The 26,004-nt window shown below is 36.7% G+C and overlaps 1 protein-coding gene across 3 annotated transcripts in view; it reads left to right on the top strand.

Moving 5' to 3' along the window:
• MACC1 (MET transcriptional regulator MACC1) overlaps positions 1 to 26,004 on the top strand; it is a 98,778-nt gene that overhangs the window by 53,958 nt on the left and 18,816 nt on the right. For all 3 annotated transcript variants that reach the window (XR_011256610.1, XM_069587630.1, XM_069587631.1), the window contains exons 2-4: positions 17,247 to 17,369; positions 18,840 to 20,884; positions 24,529 to 24,717. Coding sequence is in view for 2 of the 3 variants with exons in the window: in XM_069587630.1 (XP_069443731.1) it covers positions 17,247 to 17,369; positions 18,840 to 20,884; positions 24,529 to 24,717 (2,357 nt within the window). In the remaining variant the exon portion in view is untranslated. The remainder of the gene's footprint in view (positions 1 to 17,246; positions 17,370 to 18,839; positions 20,885 to 24,528; positions 24,718 to 26,004) is intronic.

Raw genomic sequence — 26,004 nt, 5'->3', positions numbered from 1 at the left:
AACTGCAGTCACTTGCATTAGTTCTGAAGGCTGAAAGTTGCCAACTGCATGAGCCACTCCATAATTTGCAATGCCCAGCGCAAAATGAAAATATGGAACCCCTTGTTCAAACATAGTACTTCAAGATGGCAACAGCAGAGTATTAGACCAAGCATGAGACCCTGCTGAGAATGGGACCCTGGTTGATACATTCTTCTTGTGGGTCCTGCTAACTTGGTGACAGTCTTTTGGGGTCAAGATTGTGACTTGATGATGCTCTCCAGCAACAAGCCCGGGCATAGCCTCTCATCTTACTTCCTTGTTCTGACCAGTGGATAGGAAGCATAGTGTAGGGTTCAAAAGCTTGTTCTCTAGAATAATTTATCCCTAAGTTCAAACAATGGCTTTGCTGTTTAGTACCTACATAATTTTGGGCAAATAAACTCCCAAAGCTCAATTCCCTTATCTTTAGAACCAACTTTCTAGTGTTGTTGCAAGTTACAAATGAGAAAATTCATGCATGGCATTGAGGATAATGATAATAATAGCTCTTATTATGAATTGTTGTTGTTGTTTAGTCTCTAAGTCATGTCTGACTCTTGTGATGCCATGGACTATAACCCACCAGGCTCCTCTATCCATGATATTTTCCAGTCAAGGATATTGGAGTGGGTTACTATTTCCTTTTCCACTTATTATGGATATGTTTTATTATTTTTCAGGTCTGAAGTATTCCTTTTGTGTATTTGTTTAGAGTCCTTTACAGTTTCTGTTTCAGACTATGGTTCCTAGGAAGGTTTCTTGGCTACATCATGAAGCTGAACATAAAACAATTTCCATTCCACTCTTCCTCTGTTTCTGATTTGTACTTGCTAATATGATGTTATCCTGCATAATTATTGTAATTTACCAAAACTTCAGCTCTGCCAGTGATGGAAGGGTGATAAGATAAAAAGGACATGATGGAAATCTTGACATGGTTATATTAACAATATGATGTATTGATAGAATGTTTTGAGTCACAACAATTGGAGGCATCATAGAAATGATTGTCTATTACTAATACTGCCTAATGCACCAGGGTCCCTGCTGCCCTTCCTGGAAAAGAGCCTAAAGCTATTTTTCTTAGGAAAAGTGACTGCTGATATTTTCCCTGTCAGCTCTTTTAAATCTTTGATCATGATTACCAGAGGTAACACTCAAAACCATTAGTCCAAAAACGTTAAACCATTAGTCATGGTTTAATGACTAATGGCAAGAATATATACCGATCAAAGATTGCCAGTATACAATCAGAAGGTGCCCTGGGGTTAATATCCAGTGGGGCCATACACATGATGAAAACATCCAGTGAAATCACAGCAGGTAAGCATCATCACAGTTATTTCTTTTGCTTATAGTTCTTTTGTGTTCCATTGAGACTTTTTATACCAGTTGCATTTTCAGGAAAATGCAAAGTTATTTAGGTAGGTTTGGCCTTTTGGGAGTGAAGTCCACTAATCCAATAATTGCTTTTCTGACATTTTAGCATGTACTGTCACCTATAAGAGTTATAGCCTAGATGGAAGTATTTTTAATATCACATAGGTCAAAAATTAAATGCAGTAGAGATCATAGAAATATAAAGGAGACCTGAGATATTCAAGGATAAGTTGGAAAATACTTTGAACCTACTTGGTGGCTAAAAATAGCAATCTTCCCTGTATAATGACTAGCATAAGCATAACAACTTCAAATGAATGCATTTTAAAGGAGTAATTCTTTTAAATGATACTGCTTCCCAGGTTACTCTTGGAAACACTGCCCCCCTTCTGAAAAAAAATCTGTAATCTTTTACTAAATTATATAATTGGTAGATTTTCTAAGTCACTTAAGGCCTAATTGAAACAGTAAAATAAATGAAGGTCAAAACTTTACTCACTGGTTCTTTAAGAAAAAAAAGGTAGATCATGTAGAGTCAGAATGATTGTGCTGTAAAAGCATACTGGCCAAAGCACGTCCCCAGTTAAGTTAGTAAAGTACTAGATTGTTCTTTTCCTATTTACTCATTCCAAAAAAGACTGACTCACGCTTCTTTAGATGAAGTTTAAAATTTCCTGTTTCTGACAGCAATTGCAACTGAGTGTAAAGTTTAACTAGAAGAAAACACAAGGAAATAAATGATAAATGTGTCTAGTGCTATTTGCACCTGTGTAAATATGCACTACCCTCTGCATGCCGGCACCATGTTCCTTCCAGTCAAGAGCTTTTCCCTTATATTGCCTGTCCCTGTATTTATAGGAAAAGAATTCCAGATTTAGAAGAAAGTCCAGTGAGGTGTGTATGCATGTGTGTATGTGTGTATGTATGTGTGTAATCCTGTGTGTGTGTTCATACAGAAAAAACGTACAAGAAGAAAGATCTGTTGAGGGGTAGTGGGAATAGCCAGAAGATAGGAGAAATCTATTGGGAAAGAAATCAGCAGGGTGGTTTTTAGAATGTGATTCTTAAAATGTGTCCTCTGCGTCCCCAGAACCACTGCGTCCTATCACTTGGCCACTTCCTTAGAAAAGCAAATTCTCAAGTGCAACCCCAGCCCTTCTGTTAATAGATTAGAAGCGCTGATGGGGTGGCTCCAGCAAACTGTTTTGTTTGGTGTTTGTTCAAACCTTCCATGTCATTCTAGTGGGGTTGCATTTTACAACTACTGGCTTAAATGACAGTGAAGATCTTCTTAGGTGACTGGAGAAGAGGACTACTCTACAAAAAATTCCAGCACAACCACCCTGTTCCTTTGTGAGGAGTTATGATCCTACAGGAGCATAATGTCATAAGGCATTGTTCCTGGTTCTTACATGGTTGAGATATTCTCACTGTATTCCATTGGGTTATAATTATGTTTTACATCAAGGGTTATTTGCTGCTAAATAATCCTTGGTATAAATTATTCCTTTCTGTCTTTTTTCTATAAGAAATTAAAGAGTTTAGGTAGATTTCTGTCTAAACTGGTTTTCCTTTTAAAATGTACTTTATCTTTTTGAAAAATACTTTTTATATTTAAGTATTTTCCCCACTTTAATTTGCTTAATTTTACTGAAGGATGTGAACTTAGTTTTCCTGTTTTAAAGTTTTGGCTACACTATTTCAAAGTGTTCTAAGGATTTTAGTATTGGGCATTACATTTGGCAAAATCAGCCAGAGAATTTTGAGAATCTGCCAAGAAACGAGGTTCAGTATAAAATGCACATAAAATTCTGCTTTTCACCGAAACTTTCCATGTGGCTTTACCTGTTAGAGAAAAAAACTGCTATTGCACCATATTTTAATGAGATAATTTTTGCATTTGCTTATATACCATGTTTGGAAAATATGACCACTTTTTCCTTTTCTTTCTCCGCCTTCCTTTCCTTTGGAATATGTGGGGTCTTAGCTGCCCAGTCAGGGATTGGGCCTGCTTCCCCTCCATTGGGAGCGTGGAGGGAGTCTTAACCAGTGGACTGGCAGGGAAGGTCCTCCTTTTTCTTTTCTTTTCCTTCCTCCCCTATTTTCCTTTCTCCTTTTTAATTTTTTTTCTTTTATATCAGAAAAGGCTTTTTATTTCTTAAAAAAAGTTTTTGAAATAAAATGTCAAGAACTTGAAAGTAACGTATGGCAAAAAAGACAAGTGAGAGGTGAAGGAGGTGTGGTTAACAGATGGACAACAGGAAGCAAGGTTAAGCAACAGTGGAAACTGGAACTGCAAGGTAGGATAGGCTCAGAATAGAATCCTGGGAATCTTGACTCTGGGAAGGGGTATATGGCAGCTTGCATTATGGAGTGTATGGGATAGCTGTAATGTGCATGGGGAATTATGACTGGTCAGCCACTCACCAGCTATTTGATCTTGTAGGTTATTTATGTCCCATGGCTAAGATTCACTTTTGGACTCTATGAAATCTGATTTAATATACCTATTTTTCAGTGTTGTCATAGGTCTCAGAGAAAACATATATGTAAAGAAAGCTGAAGCTCAGCAATGCCATGTCTACAGTTAGTACATACTGATACTTTTACTTCTAATTCATGTTTTCATAGTTGCATGATACTCCATTGTATTATAACACCACAGTTTATTACCTTATATAGCAAAGGATATTTTGATTGATTCTAGTTTTTTGATAAATATATAAAAAACATTCTTATATATTTCTTCTAATGCACATATGCAAGGTTTACTAGAAACAAATAACTGGAATTAAAATTGCTAGGTACCAGCATCCCAGGTGGCGCTAGTGGTAAAGAATGCACCTGCAACCCATGAGGCCCGGGTGGGAAAGATCCCTGGAATAGAAAATGGCACCCCATTTTTGTCTGGGAAATCTCATGGGCAGAGGAGCCTGGCAGGCTACAGTCTATAGGGCCGCAAAGAGTCGGACAGGACTGAGTGCGTGCGCGCGTGCACGCGCGCACACGCGCACACACACACGCACCCTGTAAGCATCTTTCCTAGATAATACTAGATTGATTTCTAAGTGGTTGTGCTTTTGACGCTTCCACTAGAAATATATAAGTTTGCTGTACTCCTCATCTTTTCCAATAATTAGTGTTGCCAGATTTTAAAACTTTTCCAAATTTCATGTTTGATAATTGTATCTCATGTGGCATCCCTGATTACCTTTCCCTGATTACTGATAAATTGAGCATATTTTAATATATTTATTTGATATTAACAAGAGGTGGCAAGAATACACAGACTAACTATACAAAAAAGGTCATAATGACCCAGATAACCACGATGGTGTGGTCATTCACTTAGAGCCAGACATCCTGGAGTGCGAAGTCAAGTGGGCCTTAGGAACAATCACCATAAACAAAGCTAGAGAAGGTGATGGAATTCCATCTGAGCTGTTTCAAGTCCTAAAAGATGATGCTGATAAAGTGCTGCACTAAATATGCCAGAAAATTTGGAAAACTCACAAGTGGCCACAGGACTGGAAAAGGTCAGTTTTCATTTCAATCCCAAAGAAAGACAATGCCAAAGAATGTTCAAACTACTGCACAATTGTACTTATCTCACACACTAGCAAAATAATGCTCAAAATTCTCCAAGCTAAGCTTCACCAGTACTTGAACTGAGAATTTCTGGATATTCAACCTAGATTTAGAAAAGGTAGAAGAACCAGAGATCAAATTGCCAACATCTGTTGGGTCATAGAAAAAGCAAGAAAATTCCAAAAAAAAAAAAATCTGCTTCATTGACTGTGCTAAAGCCTTTGACTCTGTGGATCTCAACAAACTGGGAATTTCTTCAAGAGATGGGAATACTAGACCACCTTACCTGCCTCCTGAGAAGCCTGCATGCAGGTCAAGAAGCAACAGTTAGAGAACAGGGTGGCAGAGGAATAGATGGACGTGGAGTACATCTTTCTCCACAGATACAAATAGGAATACACCTTCAGACACAGAAGTGCATGGAGAACACCAGGTGAGAGGGGACAGGAGTACCTGACCAGTGGAAAAGAATATATAGAATCAATGCAAAACTCGGTAGGAATAAGGAACTAGGGGGAAAAACAGGAATGTTAGTAGGACTGGACCTGCCCTCTGTGGATGGGGAACTGAAGCAGGGGTCCGATCCCCATGTCGGGGTAATTGACTGAGTCAGAGGACAAACACATAAGGCTGAGAGTGAAACAGCTGTTCTGTGGCAGCCTAAATGGAATGAGAATCAGACAGTCCTTGCTGCAGCCATATGTACCCTGGACAGGAGCGCTGGTCCCCTGGAAGGCACAGTGGCTGGGAGCTGGAGTTTAGGGATTGTGGGGCAATCCCAGGGCGGGGGCTGCTTTGACTCCAGAGAGACGGATTGAGGGGATATGAGGGAGGAGATCATGGTGGGAAATGCCTGTGGAGGAAAGCCAGGCAGCCATGGAAGCAAGGCGATGCTGCTGAGTCACATGTAGTGGGTAGAAACATCACCATAGCCTTTCTCTCTCCACACACCACCACCGGCAGCTGAACAATAGAGAGGCTGCCCCATCAAACACCTGACGCACTGAACTACAGAGTAGGACCCCGCCCAGGGTGCTCCTTTAAGTAACTGATGCGCCAATCTACAGAGTAAACCCCAGTCAGGGGGGCCCCTCTATGTGCCTGAAAGGGCGGAGCTACAAAGACTGACCAAAGAGGCCTTCTGATTGCCAGCTACAAGAGGCTCAAAAAAAGACTCTTATAGGGCCATAACTCCTGCAGCAGAGGCAGTGCATGTCCCTGCACACTTGGCTCCACCAGGGTCCCTGCAAGCCAAGCAGCTGCTCCAGTTTCACACTCAACTCTCACTGGGGCAGAGCTGCCAGAGGCAAAAGAATTCTTGCATCTATGCACGCAGGGTTGCTTCGGTTGTGTCTGACTCTTTGCGACCCTGTGGATTGTGGCCTGCCAGACTTCTCTTTCAGAGAGGGGGGTCTCCAGGCAAGAATACTAAAGAGTATTGGCCAATACTGGTTGCCATACTCTTCTAAAGCACTATATTTCCTGCTGCCCTTGCTGTCAGCCCCTTTGAGTACCTGGTGCTGCCAGAACCCCTGGGAACCAAGCAGCTGCACCACCTCCGCACCTGGCCCTCACAGAGGCAAACCAAGGTCCTCAAGGGCAGCCTCAGGAGCTAAACCCCAGTGGGCGACCTGCATGTAGAAGTGGAAATAAAACCACAATTGAAACCCAGGGGCAGTGTGGCTAAGGAAGAAGACCCAAAATTTTCAAAACAGCTGTAAAAGCTGCAGATTAAATCCACATGATCAACTGGGCAGACTTTGTGTCTATGGATTATATAAAAGGCCATTGAGAGCTCCCACAAAAGAAAATGCAGTAGCTCTGATAGCTGTGGACATTGAAGGCAAGACACACAGGAGTAGGACCAGATTAAAATCTGAGCTGCCCCCACAGCAGGTCCAGAGATCAGCACAGTGTTGGAGGGCATCCTAGGGAGGTGAGGTGGACTGTGACTTGCAGCAAGGGAAAGGACTCTGACAGCAGTGACTCAAGAAAAACATTTACTGTTCTTATTTTTTGAGTTGTTCTGTAGATTCTTTTCAATATTTTTTTCTTTTTCCCCGTTCTGTTGTAGTTGTCGATTTTATTGGCACTAAGAAATCCAATTAAGCCTTTGAGCTTTTTTTTTCAGTCACATTTTTTTTTTTCAGTCACATTTTTATTGTTATAAACCTCTGCCTGTACATTGGGCTTTTGCAGCTGTGGAGGTTTCCTTTTTTATTTTTCTTTTCTCTTTTTTAAATTTTAATTTTTAAGTCTATTATTATTTTTTCTGCATTTATTCCTTTGTTTGCTTTTCCTACTGTTCTCTTCCTCTTGCAGTTAATCTTTAACGTATATAAATCTTCTTTATCTACCTCTATTTAACTTTGCATATCTACTTTTTCTTTCCTTTCCTTCTCTCGTTTCCTCTCAACAGATTTGTTAGTTTTATTTTGATTGCTTCATTCCCCAATTGGCATCTTGCTTTAGTTTTGTCTTCCAGTTTGTGCTTTAGTTTCATTCTGGTAGATGTAATTTTTGGTTTCCTTTGTTCACGGGATCAATCTATTTGTACTTTATTTTTCCTGGACTGTTTTGATTTTGCTTAAGGGTATATATGTATACGTGTATATTCAGTTATACTTTTTATTGTTGTTATAAACCTCTGCCTCTTAATTGGGCGTTGGCAGTTCTGTGGAGTTTTCCTTTATTTTTTTCCTTTTTTCTTTCTTCTTCTGATTTTTCTTTTTTTTCTCTTTTTTATAATTTTAATTTTTTTAAACCTGTTATATTTTTTCTACATTTATTCCTTTATTTTCCTTTCCTACTATTCTTTTCCTCTTGCAGTTAATCTTTAATGTATACAAATCTACCTCTATTTAATTTTGCATATCTGTTCTTTCTTTTCTTCTTTCCTTTTCTCTCAACAAATTTGTTAGCTTTGTTTTAATTTCTTTATTTCCCACTAAGCACCTTGCTTTAGTTTTGTTTTCCAATCTGTGCTTTAGTTAGTTTTGTTCTTAACGGATAAATATAATTTTTGATTTCCTTTGTTCTCTGCATCAATCTACTGTACTTTATTTTTGTTGGGCTGTTTTGACTTTGTTCATGGGTGTATCTGTATATCCCATTATTTTAATTATTATTTGCCTGATTTTGTAACTGCCATTTATCTGGAGTTCATCATTGGTTTCTTGTTTTTGGATATTTGTTTTAATCTCATTTAATGCCATAACAAACCACTTGTGAAATCTTTGTTCCTGAGCAGATATCAAGCCCTGAGCCTTTGGAGTGGGAGCTCTGACTCCAAGACCCTAGACTACCAGAGAACTAACCCTGGGGAGTATCAAATAGTGAGAACTCACACAAAAGAAATCACTTGAATACAAGACCTGGCATCACCCAACCACCAGTAGCAGCCTGTGCAGGACACCTCATCTGAACAACAAAGAAAACAAGAATACAAACCCAATCATCAACAGACAGGAGTACCACCTCACTCAGCCTTGCCCATTAGAGGAAAAACAAACAATCAAACAGACAAAATCTCAGCACAAATATCACCCTATACAAAGCTTACACAAACCACTGGAGCAACCATAGGAGGGCAGAAACCAAAAGGAAGAAAGAATTCAACCTTCTTCAAGGAAAGAATTCAATTTTCTTTGAAGCCTAGGAAAAGGAGTCCTCAAACACAATAACTTAAAAAAAAATGAAGAAGCAGAGAAATACTGCACAAGTGAAGGAACAAAGTAGAAACACAGAAGTCTAAATAAATGAAGAGGAAATAGGGAAACTATCTGGAAAACAATTCAGAATAATGATAGTAAAGATGATCAAACACCTTGAAAACAAAATGGAGAAAATGCAAGAATCGATTAACAAAGAATTAGAAGAATTAAAGAATAAACACACAGAGACAAACAGCACAATTACTGAAATGAAAAATACTCTAGCAGGAATCAATAACAGACTGTCTGAAGCAGAAGAACGAATCAGTGAGGTGGAAGATAAAATGGTGGAAATAACTTCTGAAGAGCCGAATAAAGTAAAAAGAATGAAAAGAACTGAGGACCATTTCAGAGACCTCTGGGACAATGTCAAACACACCAATATTCAAATTATAGGTGTCCCAGAAAAAGAAGAGGAAAAGGGTATGACAAAAATTTTAAGAGATTATAGTTAAAATGTCCACAACATGGAAAAGAAAATAGTCCATCAAGTCCAAGAGGCACAAAGAGTCCCACACAGGATAAACCCAAGGAGAAACACGCCAAAACACATACTAATCGAACTAACAAAGACTAATCACAAAGAGAGAATATGAAAAGCAGCAAGGGAAAAGCAACAAGTAACACATAAGGGAAACCCCATACACTTAACAGCTGATCTTTCAGCAGAAACTCTGCAGGCCAGAAGGAAATGGCAGGATATATTTAAAGTATTGAAAGGGAAAAATCTACCTGGCAAGGAAAAATGTACTTGGCAAGGATCTCATTCAAATTTGATGGAGAAATAAAAAGTTTTTCAGACAAGGAAATTCAGACAAGAGAATTCAGTACCACCAAGCCAGCTTTACAGCAAATGTTAAAGGGACTTACATAGTCAAAAAATACAAGAAGAGAAAAAAGATTTACAAAATCTACCCTGAACAATTAAGAAAATGTCAATAGGAATATATATATATATATATATATATATATGTATAATTACTTTAAATGGCAATAAGAATATATATATATACATATATATATATATACATATACATATATATAAATAATTACTTTAAAGGTAAATGGATTAAATGCTCCAACCAAAAGACACAGGTTGGCTGAATGGATACAAAAAGAAGACCCATATATATGCCATCTGCAAGAAACCCACTTCAGACCTCAAGACACATATAGACTGAAAGTGAGAGGATGGAAAAATACATTCCATGCAAATAGGAAGCAAAAGAAAGCTGGAGTAGCAATCTTCATAGCAGACAAAATAGACCTTAAAGAAGATTACAAGAGGAAAGGAAGGACACTGCATAATGATCAAGGGATCAATCCAAGAGGAAGACATAACAATTGTAAATAACTATGCACCCTACCTAGGAGTACCTCAATACATGAGTAAAGTGCTAACAGACATAAAAGGAGAAATTGACAGTAACACAATAATAGTAGCAGATCTTAACACCCAACTCACACCAATGGACAGATCATCAAAACAGAAAATTAATAAGGAAATGGAAGTCTTACGTGATACATTGGATGAGGTGGATCTCATTGATATCTTTAGGACATTCTATCCAAATGCAGAAGAATACACCTTCTTTTCAAGTGCACATGGAACATTCTCCAGGATAGACCACATCTTGGGTCACAAATCAAACCTCAGTAAATTTAAGAAAATTGAAATTGTATCAAGCATCTTCTCAGACCATAATGCTATGGGACTATATATCAATTACAAGAAAAAAAAAAAACTGTAAGAAACACAAACACATGGAGATTAAACAACACATTTCTAAATAATCCAACAGGTTACTGAAGAAATCAAATGAGAAATCAAAAAATTTTTAGAAGCAAATGACAATGAAAAAACAACAACTCAAAACCTATCAGATGTAGGAAAAGCACTTCTAAGAGGGAAGTTTATAACAATACAATACTGCCTCAAGGATAAAATAAAACACGAATAGACAACCTAACTTTAAACCTGAAACAACTGGAAAAAGAAGAACAGAAAGAAAAAAAAATAATAGAAGGAAAGAAATCATAAAGATCCAAGGGGAAATAAATGAAAAAGTAATGAAAGAAACAATAGTAATGATTAATAAAACTAAAAGCTGGTTCTTTGAGACGATAAACAAAATTGACAAGTCTTTAGCCAGACTCATCAAGAAAAAAAGAGAGAAGAATCAAATCAACAACATTAGAAATGAAAAAAGAGAGGTTACAAGAAACAATGCAGAAATACAAAGGCTTATAAGAGACCATTATGAACAACTATATGGCAATAAAATAGACAAACTGTAAGAAATGGACAGATTCTTAGAAAAGTTCAATCTTCCAAGACTGAACCAGGAAGAAATAGAAATTATGAACAAACCTATTAGAAGCACTGAAATTGAAGCTGTGATCAAAAATCTCCCAAAAACAAAAGCCCAGGATCAGATGGCTTCACAGGAGAGTTCTGTCAAACATTTAGAGAAGAGCTAATGCCTATCCTTCTAAAACTCTTTCAAGAAATTGCAGAGGAAGGAACACTTCCAAGCCATCACCTAAAAGGAGTACATCAAGGCTGTAATTTGTCACCCTACTTATTTAACTTATATGCAGAGTACATCATGAGAAATGCTGGACTGGAAGAAACACAAGCTGGAATCAAGATTGCCAGGAGAAATATCAATAACCTCAGATATGCAGATGACACCACCCTTATGGCAGAAAGTGAAGAGGAGCTAAAAAGCCTCTTGATGAAAGTGAAAGAGGAGAGTGAAAAAGTTGGCTTAAAGCTCAACATTCAGAAAATGAAGATAATGGTATCCAGTCCCATCACTTCATGGGAAATAGATGGGGAAAAAGTAGAAACAGTGTCAGACTTTATTTTTTTGGGCTCCAAAATCAGTGCAGATGGTGACTGCAGCCATGAAATTAAAAGACGCTTACTCCTTGGAAGGAAAGTTATGACCAACCTAGATAGTATATTCAAAAGTAGAGACATTACTTTGCTGACTAAGGTCCATCTAGTCAAGGCTATGGTTTTTCCAGTGGTCATGTATGGATGTGAGAGTTGGACTGTGAAGAAGGCTGAGTGCCGAAGAATTGATGCTTTTGAGCTGTGGTGTTGGAGAAGACTCTTGAGAGTCCCTTGGACTGCATGGAGATCCAACCAGTCCATTCTGAAGGAGATCAGCCCTGGGATTTCTTTGGAAGGAATGATGCTAAAGCTGAAGCTCCAGTACTTTGGCCACCTCATGGGAAGAGTTGACTCATTGGAAAAGACTCTGATGCTGGGAGGGATTAGGGGCAGGAGGTGAAGGGGACGGCCGAGGATGAGATGGCTGGATGGCATCACGGACTCGATGGACGTGAGTCTGAGTGAACGCCAGGAGATGGTGATGGACAGGGAGGCCTGGTGTGCTGCAATTCATGGGGTCGCAAAGAGTTGGACACAACTGAGCTACTGAACTGAACTGAATGCCTATCCTTCTAAAACTCTTTCAAAAAATTGCAGAGGAAGGAACACTTCCAAGCCATCACCTTGATACCAAAACCAGACAATAACAACACACAAAAACAAAAGTACAGGCCAATATCATTGATGAACATAGATGCAAAAATCCTCAACAAAATTTTAGCAAACAGAATTCAGCAACACATCAAAAAGCTTGTACACCATGATCAAGTTGAATTTATTCCAGGAATGCAAGGATTCTTCAATATATGCAAATCAATCAATGTGATACACCATCTTCCAACAAGTTAGAAGATAAAAACCACATGATAATTTCTATAGATGCACAAAAAACCCTTTGACAAAATTCAGCACCCATTTATGATTAAAACTCTTCAAAAAATGGGCATAGAAGGAACCTACCTCAACATAGTAAAGACCATATATGATAAGCCTACAGCGAACATTATTCTTAATGGTGAAAAACTGAAAGCATTCCCCTTAAGATCAGGAATAAGACAAGGGTGTCCACTTTTGCCACTATTATTCAACATAGTTCTGGAATTCCTAGCTACAGCAAACAGTGATGACAAATAAATAACAGGAATCCATATCAGAAAAGAAGAAATAAAGCTCTCACTGTTTGCAAATGACATGATACTCTACATAGAAAACCCTAAAGATAGTATCAGAAAATTACTAGAGCTAATCAGTGAATTTAGCAAAGTTGCAGGATACAAAATCAATACACAGAAATCACTTGCAATTCTATATACTAACAATGAATAATCAGAAAGAGAAATCGAGGAATCAATCCCATTCACCATTGCAACAAAAAGAATTAAATATCTAGGAATAAACCTACCTAAGGAGACAAAAGAACTGGATACAGAAAAGTGTAAGTCACTATTAAAAGAAATCAAAGATGACATAAACAGATGGAGAGATATTCCATGTCCCTGGGTAGAAAGAATCAATATTGTGAAAATGACTACACTCCCAAACACAATCTACAGATTCAATGCGATCCTTATCAAGTTACCATTGGCATTTTTCACAGAACTAGAATTAGAACAAAAAATTTCACAATTCATATGGAAATGCAAAAGACCCAGAATCGCCAAAGCAGTCTTGTGAAAGAATGGAGCTGGAGGAATCAACCTTCCTGACTTCAGATTATGCTACAAAGCTACAGTCATCAAGACAGTATGGCACTGGCTAAAAACAGAAATAAACACCAATGGATAAGATAGAAAGCCCAGAAATAAACCCATGCACCTATGAGTACCTTATTTTTGACAAAGGAGGCAAGAATATATAATGCGGCAAAGACAGTCTGTTCAATAAATGGTGCTGGGAAAACTGAACAGCTACATGTAAAAGAATGAAATTAGAACACTTCCTAACACCATACACAAAGATAAACTCAAAATGGATTAAAGACCTAAATGTAAGGCCAAAAACTATAAAACTCTTAGAGGAAAACATAGGCAGAACAGTTGATGACATAATCAAAGCAAGATCCTCTATGACCCACTTCCTAGAATAATGGAAATAAAAACAAAAGTAAACAAGTGGCACCTGATTAAACTTAAAACCTTTTGGACAGCAAATAAACTCTAAGCAAGGAGAAAAGACACCCTGAGAATGGGAGAAAATAATAGCAAATGAAACAACTGACAAAGGATTAATATCCAAAATATACAAGCAGCTCATACAACTCATACCAGAAAAACAAACAACCCAATCAAAAAGTGGGAAAAAGACCCAAACAGGCATTTCTCCAAAGAAGACATCCAAATGGCTAACAAACACATGAAAAGATGCTCAACGTCGCTCATTGTTCAGTTCAGTTCAGTTCAGTCACTCAGTTGTGTTTGACTGTTTGCGACCCCATGAATCGCAGCATGCCAGGCCTCCCTGTCCATCACCAACTCCCAGAGTTCACCCAGACTCGCATCCATCGAGTCAGTGATGCCATCCAGCCATCTCATCCTCTGTCATCCCCTTCTTCTCCTGCCCACAATCCCTCCCAGTATCAAAGTCTTTTCCAATGAGTCAACTCTTCACATGAGGTGGCCAAAGTACTAGAGTTTCAGCTTTAGCATCATTCCTTCCAAAGAAATCCCAGGGCTGATCTTAGAGAAATGCAAATCAAAATTACAGTGAGATATCACCTCACTCCAGTCAGAATGGCCATGATCAAAAAGCCTACAAACAGTAAATCTGGAGAAGGTATGGAGAAATGGGAACATGCTTGCACTGTTGGTGGAAATGTAAATTGATACAGCCACTATGGAGGATGATATAGACATTACTTAAAAAACTATCAACAAAACCACCATATGACCCAGCAATCCCACTCCTAGGCATATACCCTGAGGAAAGAAAAATTGAAAAAGACACATGTATCCTATTGTTCATTGCAGCATTATTTACAATAGCTAGAATATGGAAGCAACCCAGATGTCCATCGACAGATGAATGGCTAAAGAAGTTGTGGTCATATAGACAATGGAATATTACTCAGCCACAAAAAGGAATGCATTTGAATCAATTTTAATGAGGTGGATGAACGTAGGATCTGTTATACAGAGTGAAGTAAGTCAGAAAGAGAAATACCATATTCTAATGCATATATATGGAATCTAGAAAAATGGTACTGAAGAATTTATTTACAGGGCAACAGTGGAGAAACAGAAATAGAGAATAGACTTATGGACATGGGAAGTGAGGAGGAGAGGATAAGATGTATAGAAAGAGTAACTTGGAAACTTACATTACCATATGTAAAATAGATAGCCAACTGGAATTTGCTATATGGCTCAGGAAACTCAAACAGGGACTCTGTGTTGAGAAAAGTGGTGGGATAGAGAGGGAGATGGGAGGGAGGTTCAAAAGAAAGAGAATATATGTATACCTATGGCTGATTCATGTTGAGGTTTCACAGAAAACAGCAAAATTCTGTAGAGAAATTATCCTTCAATAAAAAATAAATAAATTAAAAAGTAATGACAGTTAGAACTGGACATGGAACAACAGACTGGTTCCAAAATGGGAAAGAAGTATGTCAAGGCTGTATACTGTCACTCTGCTCATTTAACTTATATGCAGAGTACATCATGCAAAATGCTGGACTGGATGAATTGCAAGCTGGAATCAAGATTGCTGGGGAAAATATCAATAACCTCATATATGCAAATGACACCATCCGTATGTCAGAAAGTGAAGAGGAACTAAAGAGCCTCTTGATGATGGTGAAAGGACACAATAAAAAAGCTGGCTTAAAACTCAGTATTTAAAAAACGAACATCATGGCATCTTGTCCCATCACTTAGATTGGAAACAGTGGAAACACTGACAGACTTTATTTTATTGGGTTCCGAAATCACTGCAGGTGGTACCTGCAGCCATGAAATTAAAAGATGCTTGCTCCTTTGGAAGAAAAGCTGTGACTAACATAGACAGCATGTTAAAAAGCAGAGACATTACTTTGCCAGCAAAGGCCCATCTAGTCAAAGCTATGGTTTTTCCAGTAGTCATGTATGGATGTGAGAGTTGGACCATAAAGAAAGCTGAGTGCCGAAGAATTGATGCTTTTGAACTGTGGTGTTGGAGAAGACTCCTGAGAGTCCCTTGGGTAGCAAGGAGATCAAACCAGTCAATCCTGAAGGAAATAAATTCAGAATATTCATTGGAAGGACTGATGCTGAAGCTCCAATACTTTGGCTACCTGATGTGAAGAACTGACTCATTAGAAAAGACCTTGATGCTGGAAAAGATTGAAGGCATGAGGAGAAGGGGACGACAGAGGATGAGATGGTTGGATGGTAACACTGACTCAACGAACATAAGTCTGAGCAAGCTACGGGAGATGATGATGGACACGGAAGCCAGATGTGCTAAACTTCATGGGGTTGCGAAGAGTCAGACATAACTTAGCAACTGAACAACATCCTCCTCTTGTCTTCAATCTTAATATATTTAGGGATTGATTATTTTTGCTTTTTGTGATAAATGCTTATTCAGATATTGTTTCAAATTTTTTAGTAATGTCTTATTTTGTAGAAGTCTTCAATATATGTTGGAATCCAATCCTTTTTTATCTTCAGCAATATATAATGAAAATATCTTCTCCAGGTTTTTGGCTTGTGTTTTTACTTTTTGTGAACAATGTACTTTGATATATAGTATATCATTCTTTTTTTTATGGTTTGCTTTGTGTTTGTGCTTTGCCTAAAAATTGTTTCTAAACAGCATCAAGATAAATCCTTAGTCTCTACTTTTAAAATTTTGCTTTTCAGTCTTTAAATCTCTTAGAATAAATTTTTGCATATGATCAATGTAATTTTTTTCAGCATGAACCATCAATTGTACCATCACTGTTAATTGAATTATCTATTTCCACACTGCTCTGCCTATCTCTATCATATATAAATATTAAGTTCTTGTTTGAGGGTGATACTACTTCTGGGGATATTGTGTGTCCTTAGTATATTTCTATTCCAATCCACATTGTCTTACTTAGCACTTATTTCTAATAAATTATGATATCTAGTATCACATCTTCTATTATGTCCTTCTGGATTGTCTTGAATAGTCCTTTGCTTTTCTTCATAATTTTCAAAACAGCCTAAATTACAAACATGTTTGTAATATGTGATTTTTTCTGGAACTGCATTGAATTTATAGGAGGATTGGAGAGGATATCTAGTTTAATGATTTTTTTAGTTTTTTAGTCATCAAACAAGAAATGCCTATTTAGTGGAGTTTCAACTTACTATTCTTTTTGTTATCCTTGAGTTTTTCATTATTACATTTTTTATAGTATAGTATCCCTAGTGCATTTCTAGATTTGTTTGTTGCTATTAATCCAGGATCTGAGTGTTTTTCAATGGAGTATTAATAGCTGTATAAGGATATCTGTCAAGCATCCTACCAGAAGTAGAGGATCTATGAAGAGTATTTTTATATGTAGTTTTCTATTTAAATCTGTGGATTTCTTTGAGTTTGGTTTCTATGCCAACCTGCTTATATTATCTTATAAGAAATATACATACATATATATATAACATACATATGCCTATATATTGTTTACTTTGTAGGTGGAATAATGCTAACCAATGAAAAAGCCCATTTTTGGTCAGGAGGAATTTCACGAAGTATGTCTGAAGGGAATCTGTTTGACATGGAAGCCCGAAAATCCTCAAGAAATTGTGATATTACAGGTATAGGAATTTATAAATATTGAATTTTTTTTAATCCATCATGACTAATTATTGGGGGACTACTTCTGAAAACTGTTACAAACAATTAAGAGAATTGTCAAATCACAACTTTATCATTGAAATACTTACACTATCATTTAAAAGATGTGAACAATAAAATAGTCAAAATAAAACAGGTAATGATAAGTATTATAAGGAGACAAAGTTCTTTATTAAATGAGCAGTATATGCAGTAAATACAGTGAATTTTGAGGTTAAAGAGGCATCTGTAGGTTGCAGTGGGCCAACAAATCCAGTATAAAAGGATTGAAAAGATTCTCAGAGGAAATGTAGGTTTTAAGAGAGTTTGAAGGTCCTGGATTTGAAGAAAATTGTGAAAATAAAAGAAATGCAGCAATTGTTTTTCAAAATGTATCTTAACATTTTTAATATATGACACTTAAAACTAATTTCAATCAATATATAGTTCTATATATAACAAAAATGTCTGAAAGCTTACTTGAACTCATTTTTTCTATTTTAGCTTTCATTTTCTCTAAAGCAGCCACAGTTTTACAAAGTCCACAGAATCATTATCAATATTTATTGAAAAAGTGATCAAATATAATTTGCTCTAAACATAAATATTCAGTATTTTTGAGATATATAGAAATTCATTATTGTTGATATACAAGTATTTGAATGTGTTGCTGATTCTTAAAATATCCACTTTCCAAAGTAACAGCATATTTCCCTTTTGTGGTGGTAATAAGACTCTTCTTTGCCATTTTAAACTTTAAAAAGCTCAAAGAATTCCTTCAAGTAGTAAATGTAATGGTGGTCTATTTTTTCTGTGCTTATTTTCATGAAATGTTCACTTTTCATGAAAAAAAATTCAACCTGTTAAAATTTTTCAATATGAAATTTTTGGAAAATATTCTAAGGAATCCATGCTTGTCTAGTTTGTTGGTTTTTTAAAAAAAATTTTAGCTGTTTATAGATATATTTGATATTTTTCACATATTGAATATTATCAGGAAAGAAAATGTTAAATAAATAATCTAGATGTAATGAGACCAACCACTGTATATTTGGAAAAATCTGGATAACAGACTAAATTATTCTGTTTATTCAGAGGTACTCATTTATGAAAATGACATATTAAGGTATAAATGTATGTAGTCTGGGTCATTTTCACAAATATGTGTTAAATGATTATTATTGAAATTTCTAAATATTTTTGTTTATAAATCATAGTGTATTAAGATAAAATAATGTTACATAGAGTCAAAATAACCTGGTCGAACAATTTCTATTTCCTCTCATCATGAAAATTTAACCGAAATTAACATTGATTTTGTAGTACTTAGACTGGAGATCAAAGACAAATAAAAATTCTTCAATTTTTAAGCTATAGTAAAACTTAATCTTGGTTGTATCTCAGAATGCCATTTCATCTTTGTTTTGCTTTATTTTCGTTTAAATAACAAGAATGTCCAGATCCAGGTTTGCCTCTTGATTGGCCAGAGGATTTCACACTTCATGGCAATAATGCTTCCAGTGCTACAAATCCATTCTGGAATGGACTGTCTGCATCTAACCCATTTTTGGATGATATAACTCAGCTAAGAAATAACCAGAAGAGAGATAATATTTCTATCTTGAAGGAAGATCCTCTTCTTTTTTTTAGAGAAATAGAAACTGGAAACTCTTTTGATTCCTCTGGTGATGAACTTGATGTGCATCAGTTGCTTAGGCAGTCTTCCTCAAGAAAGTCTGGAAGATCTAAAAGTGTTTCAGAACTTTTGGACATTTTGGATGACACAGCACATGCCCATCAGAATATACATAACTTTGACCAGATCTTAGAACAAGACTTAGAATGGCTTCGAAATGATCGAGAGGCTTATAAAATGGCTTGGTTAAGTCAGCGCCACCTTGCCCGTTCCTGCCTAGATTTGAGTACAATTAATCAGAGTCCTGGATGGGCCCAAACACAAGTTGCAGAGACTATAGTCGTTTGCAAATTAAACCACCAAGGAGGGTCAGTACAGTTACCTGAATCAGATATCACTGTTCATGTGCCCCAAGGCCATGTAGCTGTGGGAGAATTCCAAGAGGTATCTCTAAGGGCTTTTCTAGATCCTCCACAAAAGCTTAACCATGATCTTTCATGCACCATAAGCCCACTGTTGGAAATCATGTTAGGTAACCTCAACACAATGGAAGCCATTTTGCTGGAGATGAAAATTGGGGCTGAAGTGAAAAAGGATCCTTTCAGCCAAGTCATGGCAGAAATAGTGTGTTTACACAGTCTGGATAAAGAAGGCCCTTTCAAAGTATTAAACAACTGCTACATTTATAAAGACACCATCCAGGTCAAGCTAGTAGACTTGAGTCAAGTGATGTATCTAGTGGTTGTCGCACAAACTAAAGGTACTCAATCACCAGCTGCCACCATTTGGGATTATATCCACAAAACCATTTCAGTTGGAATTTATGGACCCAAATATATCCACCCCAGTTTCACTGCCATTTTCACAGTTTGTGGACATAGTTATATGCCAGGAAAGCTTACTATCTCTGATATTAAAAAAGGTGGGAAACCCAACACATCTCCAGTTGTGTTTCAGCTCTGGGGGAAGCATTCCTTCCTACTTGAAAAGCCACAAGATTTAAGTATATCTGTCTTATCATGTGATCCTGATTTTGAAGTAAAAGCAGAAAGAAAAAGGAAAGAAGTTAAGCAAAAGCACTTGCAATCAGGTCAAGTAGTTCATCAACAATTTTTCTTCTATTTAGTTGACTCCAGAGAAATGCACTTGTTTGTTTTCTGTGTTCAGTTGGAGCCGTGCAGTGGTAGGCCAGTGACACAGTTCTTTATAACTTCACCTGATCCAGCTCCGAACCTAAAAAGTCTGTCAAATCTTCCAAGTGATTTGCAGAAGAAGAAGGAAAGCAAATCTTTGCCTTTATTACCAACAGTGCATGTTAAATACCCTACATTTCAAGACAAAAAATTGAACTTTACCAGCTATGGAATAACCCAGAAGACAGTGATAAGACAAAATAAGATTGAATACTTACTTGAATATTTCAAAGGGGACACAGTAGCTCTTCTTGGAGAAGGTAAAGTAAAAGCCATTGGACAGTCCAAAGTGAAAGAATGGTATGTGGGAGTCCTGAGAGGCAAGATTGGACTTTTACATTGCAAAAACATCAGGGTGATTGCAAAGGAACAAGTAATGTCTATGTCAGATACTGTCTTCACAACCCAGAATCTTCTTGAACAAATTACCCTGCCTCTTAAAAAACTGACTTACATCTACTCAGTTGTCTTGACTTTGGTGTCAGAAAAAGTGTATGATTGGAAAGTTTTAGCTTATGTCCTAGGCTATTCACATCTGGCACTAGAAGACTTTGATCAGCTACAAGCAGACAAAGAATCAGAAAAAGTTGCTTATGTTGTAAAGAAGTTAAAGGAAGATTGCCATGCAGATAGAAATACCAGGAAGTTTCTTTATGAACTTACTGTGGTGAGTATTGCTTGATCACAGGAATTTACTTACCGTAGAGAACTTTATTAACTTGGCAATATTTATAAGTAAACATATGAGAGTAGTTTGAAAAACTCTCAGTAGTCTCAAGTAAACTGAAGTCACTTCAGAGCTTTGCGTACAAGATCATATAACTAGTGTCTTAGATTTGACATTCAATTGTGATTTTCCCAGAAACTAGGCCCCCAAGGATCATCCTTTAATGGAAGATTAAAGATTCTGTTTGTGCTAAAACACAACAATTAAGAGATCCCTTTTTTTCCTCTCTCAAATATTTAGATAGCTCTTAAAATATCAGAGGAGTTCCAATTACATGAAAGTAAATAAGACAAAACTGAAACAAAACTACTTAACTTGGGCATTGCTGTAGATTCACTTTTTAGTGTTTTTTAGATGTGCTACCAATGTCCTTAACTTTAGCAATTTAACATTTGTCTTATGTATGTGGTGCCTCACAATCCAAAAGTGATATTGCTAATTCTCTTCTTTATGTTTTAATAGGACTCTAAGAATCATGGTTTTTTTTCAACAGAGCATTCATCCCAGTGTAAGGCTCAGCAGAGAATTATAAAAAACATGAAGAACTGTTTTGTCTTACATTTGGATATTCAGTAATTTATTTTAAAAAAATCAAGAGCATATTTCTAAAAATGGCTAAAATGTGACTGTATAAATAATAATAATGATATATACCACTTTCCTAAGGATCTCTATATATTTGGCACTGTGCCCAGCACTGTATACATACTCTTTCATTTGGCCATTTTAATCGCAATACAGGATAAGTCTAGTTAGTATCTCTATCTTCAAATAGAGGAAACAGAGTCTTGGGAGGTTGGGCAACTTGCCCAAGATCTGCCAGTTGGTTAGTATCAGAGATGGGATTTGAAATCTTTTTGGTTCCAAAGCCACACATAAAACCACTATATTTCCCTGAAACAAAGTTTTTAACAATGTACATAGGTATATAAAGATATTTGTATGTGTATTGGTGTGTAGTAAATATCATTATAATTGCAAAACAGGTGCCCTATAAGAGATGAGTGGTTCATGTAAAGTGAAGCAGATTCATGTAGAGGAGTCAAGTTTTAATCGAAATGCAAAATGGGAGAAAAAATTTTTGGCAAGGGGTTTATTCTGTGATGTTAACAATAGCTAACATGATATAGTATATATATATATATATATATGTATATATATATATATATATATACATGTGGGCTTATGGGCTTCCCGGGTAGCTCAAACGGTAAAGAATCTGCCTGCAGTGTGGGAGCTCTGGGTTCAGTCCCAGGGTCAGGAAGATCCCCTGGACAAGGGAATGGCAACCCACTCCAGTATTCTTGCCTGGAGAATTCCATGGACAGAGGAGTCTGGTCGGCTATAGTTCATGGGGTTGCAAAAAGTCAAGTATGACTGAGTGACTAACACACACACACACAGATAACTCTTCAATTGTTTTTATGATTCTACAGTGATACTGAGAAGGGTGAATTTTTAAAACCCAATATCCAGTTAAATAGGTGGTTTTATGATGGTGTGATGCATTCTCACTTAATCCAGGATGTTTACAGTCATTGGCTAATCTACCTGGTTGAAGCTGCACATGCATTTTGCAATAGCTCATGACCTCTCATAGCTTGTGTTCAGCATGGACCCGTGAAAGTTTGAACTGAAAATTGCTTTCTTGTTTCTGTTTGTGGCAGAAAAGGTTATATTGACCAAATGGTCTTAAAGTTTAAGCTGGGTTACACTTACTCTATGTTAGTGTATGATAGTTGAGCCACTTTGGTGACTAACTAGATAGTGCTGGTGGAGAGCTCGTTTAAGTGAGTATTTCCTACAATTTCATGTTGTGCCTCAGTGGAGGCTTCAAAATTTCTGAAAGGAAAGAGCTAAGGCCTAGTTATCTAACCAGAAGATGATGAAGCATATGGTATAGAGGCTACCTCTTGAAACTTTATTGGTATAGTGAAAAGTGAAAGTGAAAGTCATTCAGTTGCTTCCAACTCTCACAACCCCATGGACTATACAGTCAATGGAATTAGGAGTACCTTTTTCTTGGATTATATACTTGGGATTCCAGCTTGGAGTAGCTGGAAATGAACTTATAAAGATTGTGGGTTACAATCTCCTCAATCATATCTAGACATTAAGACTGTCTTTATATATTTTGCAGTTTGACACTCTAAGCACTTCAGCATCTGATTCAACTTTCATAATGATTTTAAGGGGTTAGACGGGGTAGTATTACTATAATATCCACTTTAAGTCATTAAATAGAGATATTTTGTGATTTATCTAAATTCCTGTTCTTTGTGGAGTTGGATTTTAAACTTAGGTTTTATAACTTTAAGTGCAAATTATTTTCCTTAAAACAAGGAACTGGGATAAACTGAACCCACTCCACAGTTTACTAAAAGCACCCTCAGGGGCCTGCTGTCTCAGCACTGCTTCTCCCTGAGGTCACAACTCGTCTCCATAAATTTACGGATAAATATAGTCCATGTATAGAGACCATGAGTAGTTCTCCTAATGCATCCATAAGAATGAACATTCCTTGGACTGTAATAGTTGCTTCACTTAGTCATTCATTTTTACTTATTGTTTCATAATGATAGATAAAGCTTTTAAGTGCCATTAAATGATGAAGGACTACTGAACATTTTTATTTGAACAGAAAAGAAATATAGATAAATCTCTTGTACTTTAAAAATATATTCAAGACAAAAGAGAAACTCGTAGACTTGTTTGAAACATGCATGGTGACTGACAAAGCTCAATGCTTAACGAATAAAAAAAAGTCTGAATTTTTTCTTTTTTGCATTGTTGAAACCTAAGTGTTTTATATTTGATACCTTGTGATTTAAATTTAGCATTAACTACATTGATGATATGGAGAAGGCAATGGCAACCCATTCCAGTACTCTTGCCTGGAAAATCCCAGGGACGGGGGAGCTTAGTGGGCTGCTGTCTATGGGGTCACACAGAGTCGGACACGACTGAAGCAACTTAGCAGCAGCAGCACATTGATGGTAAAGGGAGAGAGTTAATTTTTTAAGTTATTAATAGCAATAGCTTTGTTGAAGGTTGTCCAAGTTTCTCATTTTTATGCAATACATATAATTCTGGGGAGTTTTAAATCATATTTTGATTAAAAAATTAAATAATGTTTACCAACAGCTGTGTGCTCACTCTAGGAATCCTATAGCCAGTCCTCTGGAAGGAAAGTAATTACTGTTTGTATAGTGAATAATCATGGGTTAATAAATTATTAACTGCTAAAACTTCAGCGTATCTTTGGAAGTGGCTAATTCAACTTCCTTCTTTGGTAATTAAGGATATTAAGAGACATTTTAGTTAAGTGGTTTACTTAAGGCCCTATAATTAGCTACCAAGTTAGCCCTGAAACTCCCCTTAATTCTGGTCTAGTTTGTATCCTCTGTACTTTGCTTGTTGGATTCGCTTAAAAGTAAATCAACTCTTTGAATTTTAGAAAACTCAAATATATGTGTGGTGAAAAAAAAGGATGCAAGTTTCTAGAATATGTAATAACAAATTTAATTTCTAGATAAAAGTTCAAATTAGTTGCTTAAAGTTATGACATGTAGTTGTTGCTGCAGGCTCTGCTGAAGATTGATTGCCAAGGATTAGTAGTGCATCTTGTCCAGGAGGCTGCTATTCTGACTTCAGCTGTCAAGCTTGGGAAAGGCTGGAGGGAACTAGCTGAAAAGCTAGTGCGACTCACAAAGCGACAAATGGAGGCATATGAAATTCCTCACCAAGGAAAATCTGGAGATGTGGCTGTAGAGGTAAGATTTCTGTTCATCTAAGTAGTAAAAAACTGCAGACAAAGTAAATCAAATGCAGTCAAGAGTCCACTGCATATACTAACTGATTGAGGGAGTGTCCTAAGGGATCCACTCACTGAAATCACTGAATCTATAACCATTGATGTTATCTGAAATATACACATCACTCTTTAATGGTATTAAGAACCTTTAAGATATATTGATGTTTTTCCTACTGGACTGCATACGGCCTTTTATCAAATAAATTGACCAAATAAGATAGACAGTTGTTATGAAGGGCTATAAGAACTTGAGGCGGAGAAAAGATAAACTTTGAAGGAGTTGGGACCCAGTCAGGACAAGGAAAAGGGACACAATAGTAATTATTTATCAGCTTCAAAAATAGAATTAGTCTTTGGTGGTAAATAATGTTTGGTGACAAAAAAATTTAAGAGAGTAAATGGTGTGAGGTCGTTGGTAACAATAGCTAGAGATATCTGTGTGCGTTATCTATCTCCTTCACAATTTTGCATACAGTAACTATAGACATCAAATACAGAACGACAGATGTCAACTTAAAATATAGTCACAAACTGAAAGTTGAGAGTTATGTTTTATTTGGAAATTTTGCGGAGTTAAGCCTGGGAGGCAGCATCTTGAGCAGCCCTGAAAGAACTGCTCTGAGGAAGTGGGGGGAAGAGTCAAGTCATATAGAAGTTTGCAACAAAGGGCAGGCAGTCTGAACATCAAAAGTGTTTGGTAAATTACAGAAAACCAGATATCTCAAGTTAAGCAATGTAGCACTTTTCTGTGTATGGGAAAATACAAGAGTCTGGGCTTACTGAAATCATTCCTTTAATATGCATCTCAGCCATCTGGGCCCAGCATCCTGCATTTTTCACTTCCTGAATTCCTCCATGCTCACTGTAGGGAGTGATTGTGGCCCAGCGGGCCAGAGAGCTCAGGTACTCTTCCTGGGTACCCTTAGGACTCAGGAATTCACATTTGAAGGGCTGGAATCACTCATGACTGTAATCCTTGTTTACTGGTATGGCAGGAAATATCCCCTTTCTCACAGCATGTAAAACAAAGCAAATACGTAAAATGCAAAAAAAAATATTAATATTAAAATAAAGTATACTATTCAGTGTAAGTTATATAATTATTTTCTCTATTTACCATAAAGACATATGAGTCTTTTTTTATTGACTAAATCAAATCTCTTATGATTATACAGTAGAAGTGACAAATAGATTAAAGGGATTAGATCTGATAGAAAGAGTGCCTGAAGAACACTGTAACACTGTA

The sequence above is a fragment of the Ovis canadensis genome, chromosome 4 (assembly GCF_042477335.2).
Source record: "Ovis canadensis isolate MfBH-ARS-UI-01 breed Bighorn chromosome 4, ARS-UI_OviCan_v2, whole genome shotgun sequence".
NCBI classification, from domain to species: domain Eukaryota; kingdom Metazoa; phylum Chordata; class Mammalia; order Artiodactyla; family Bovidae; genus Ovis; species Ovis canadensis.
The sequence above is the reverse complement of the archived record's forward strand: the minus strand, read 5'-3'. Positions and strand labels throughout refer to the sequence as shown.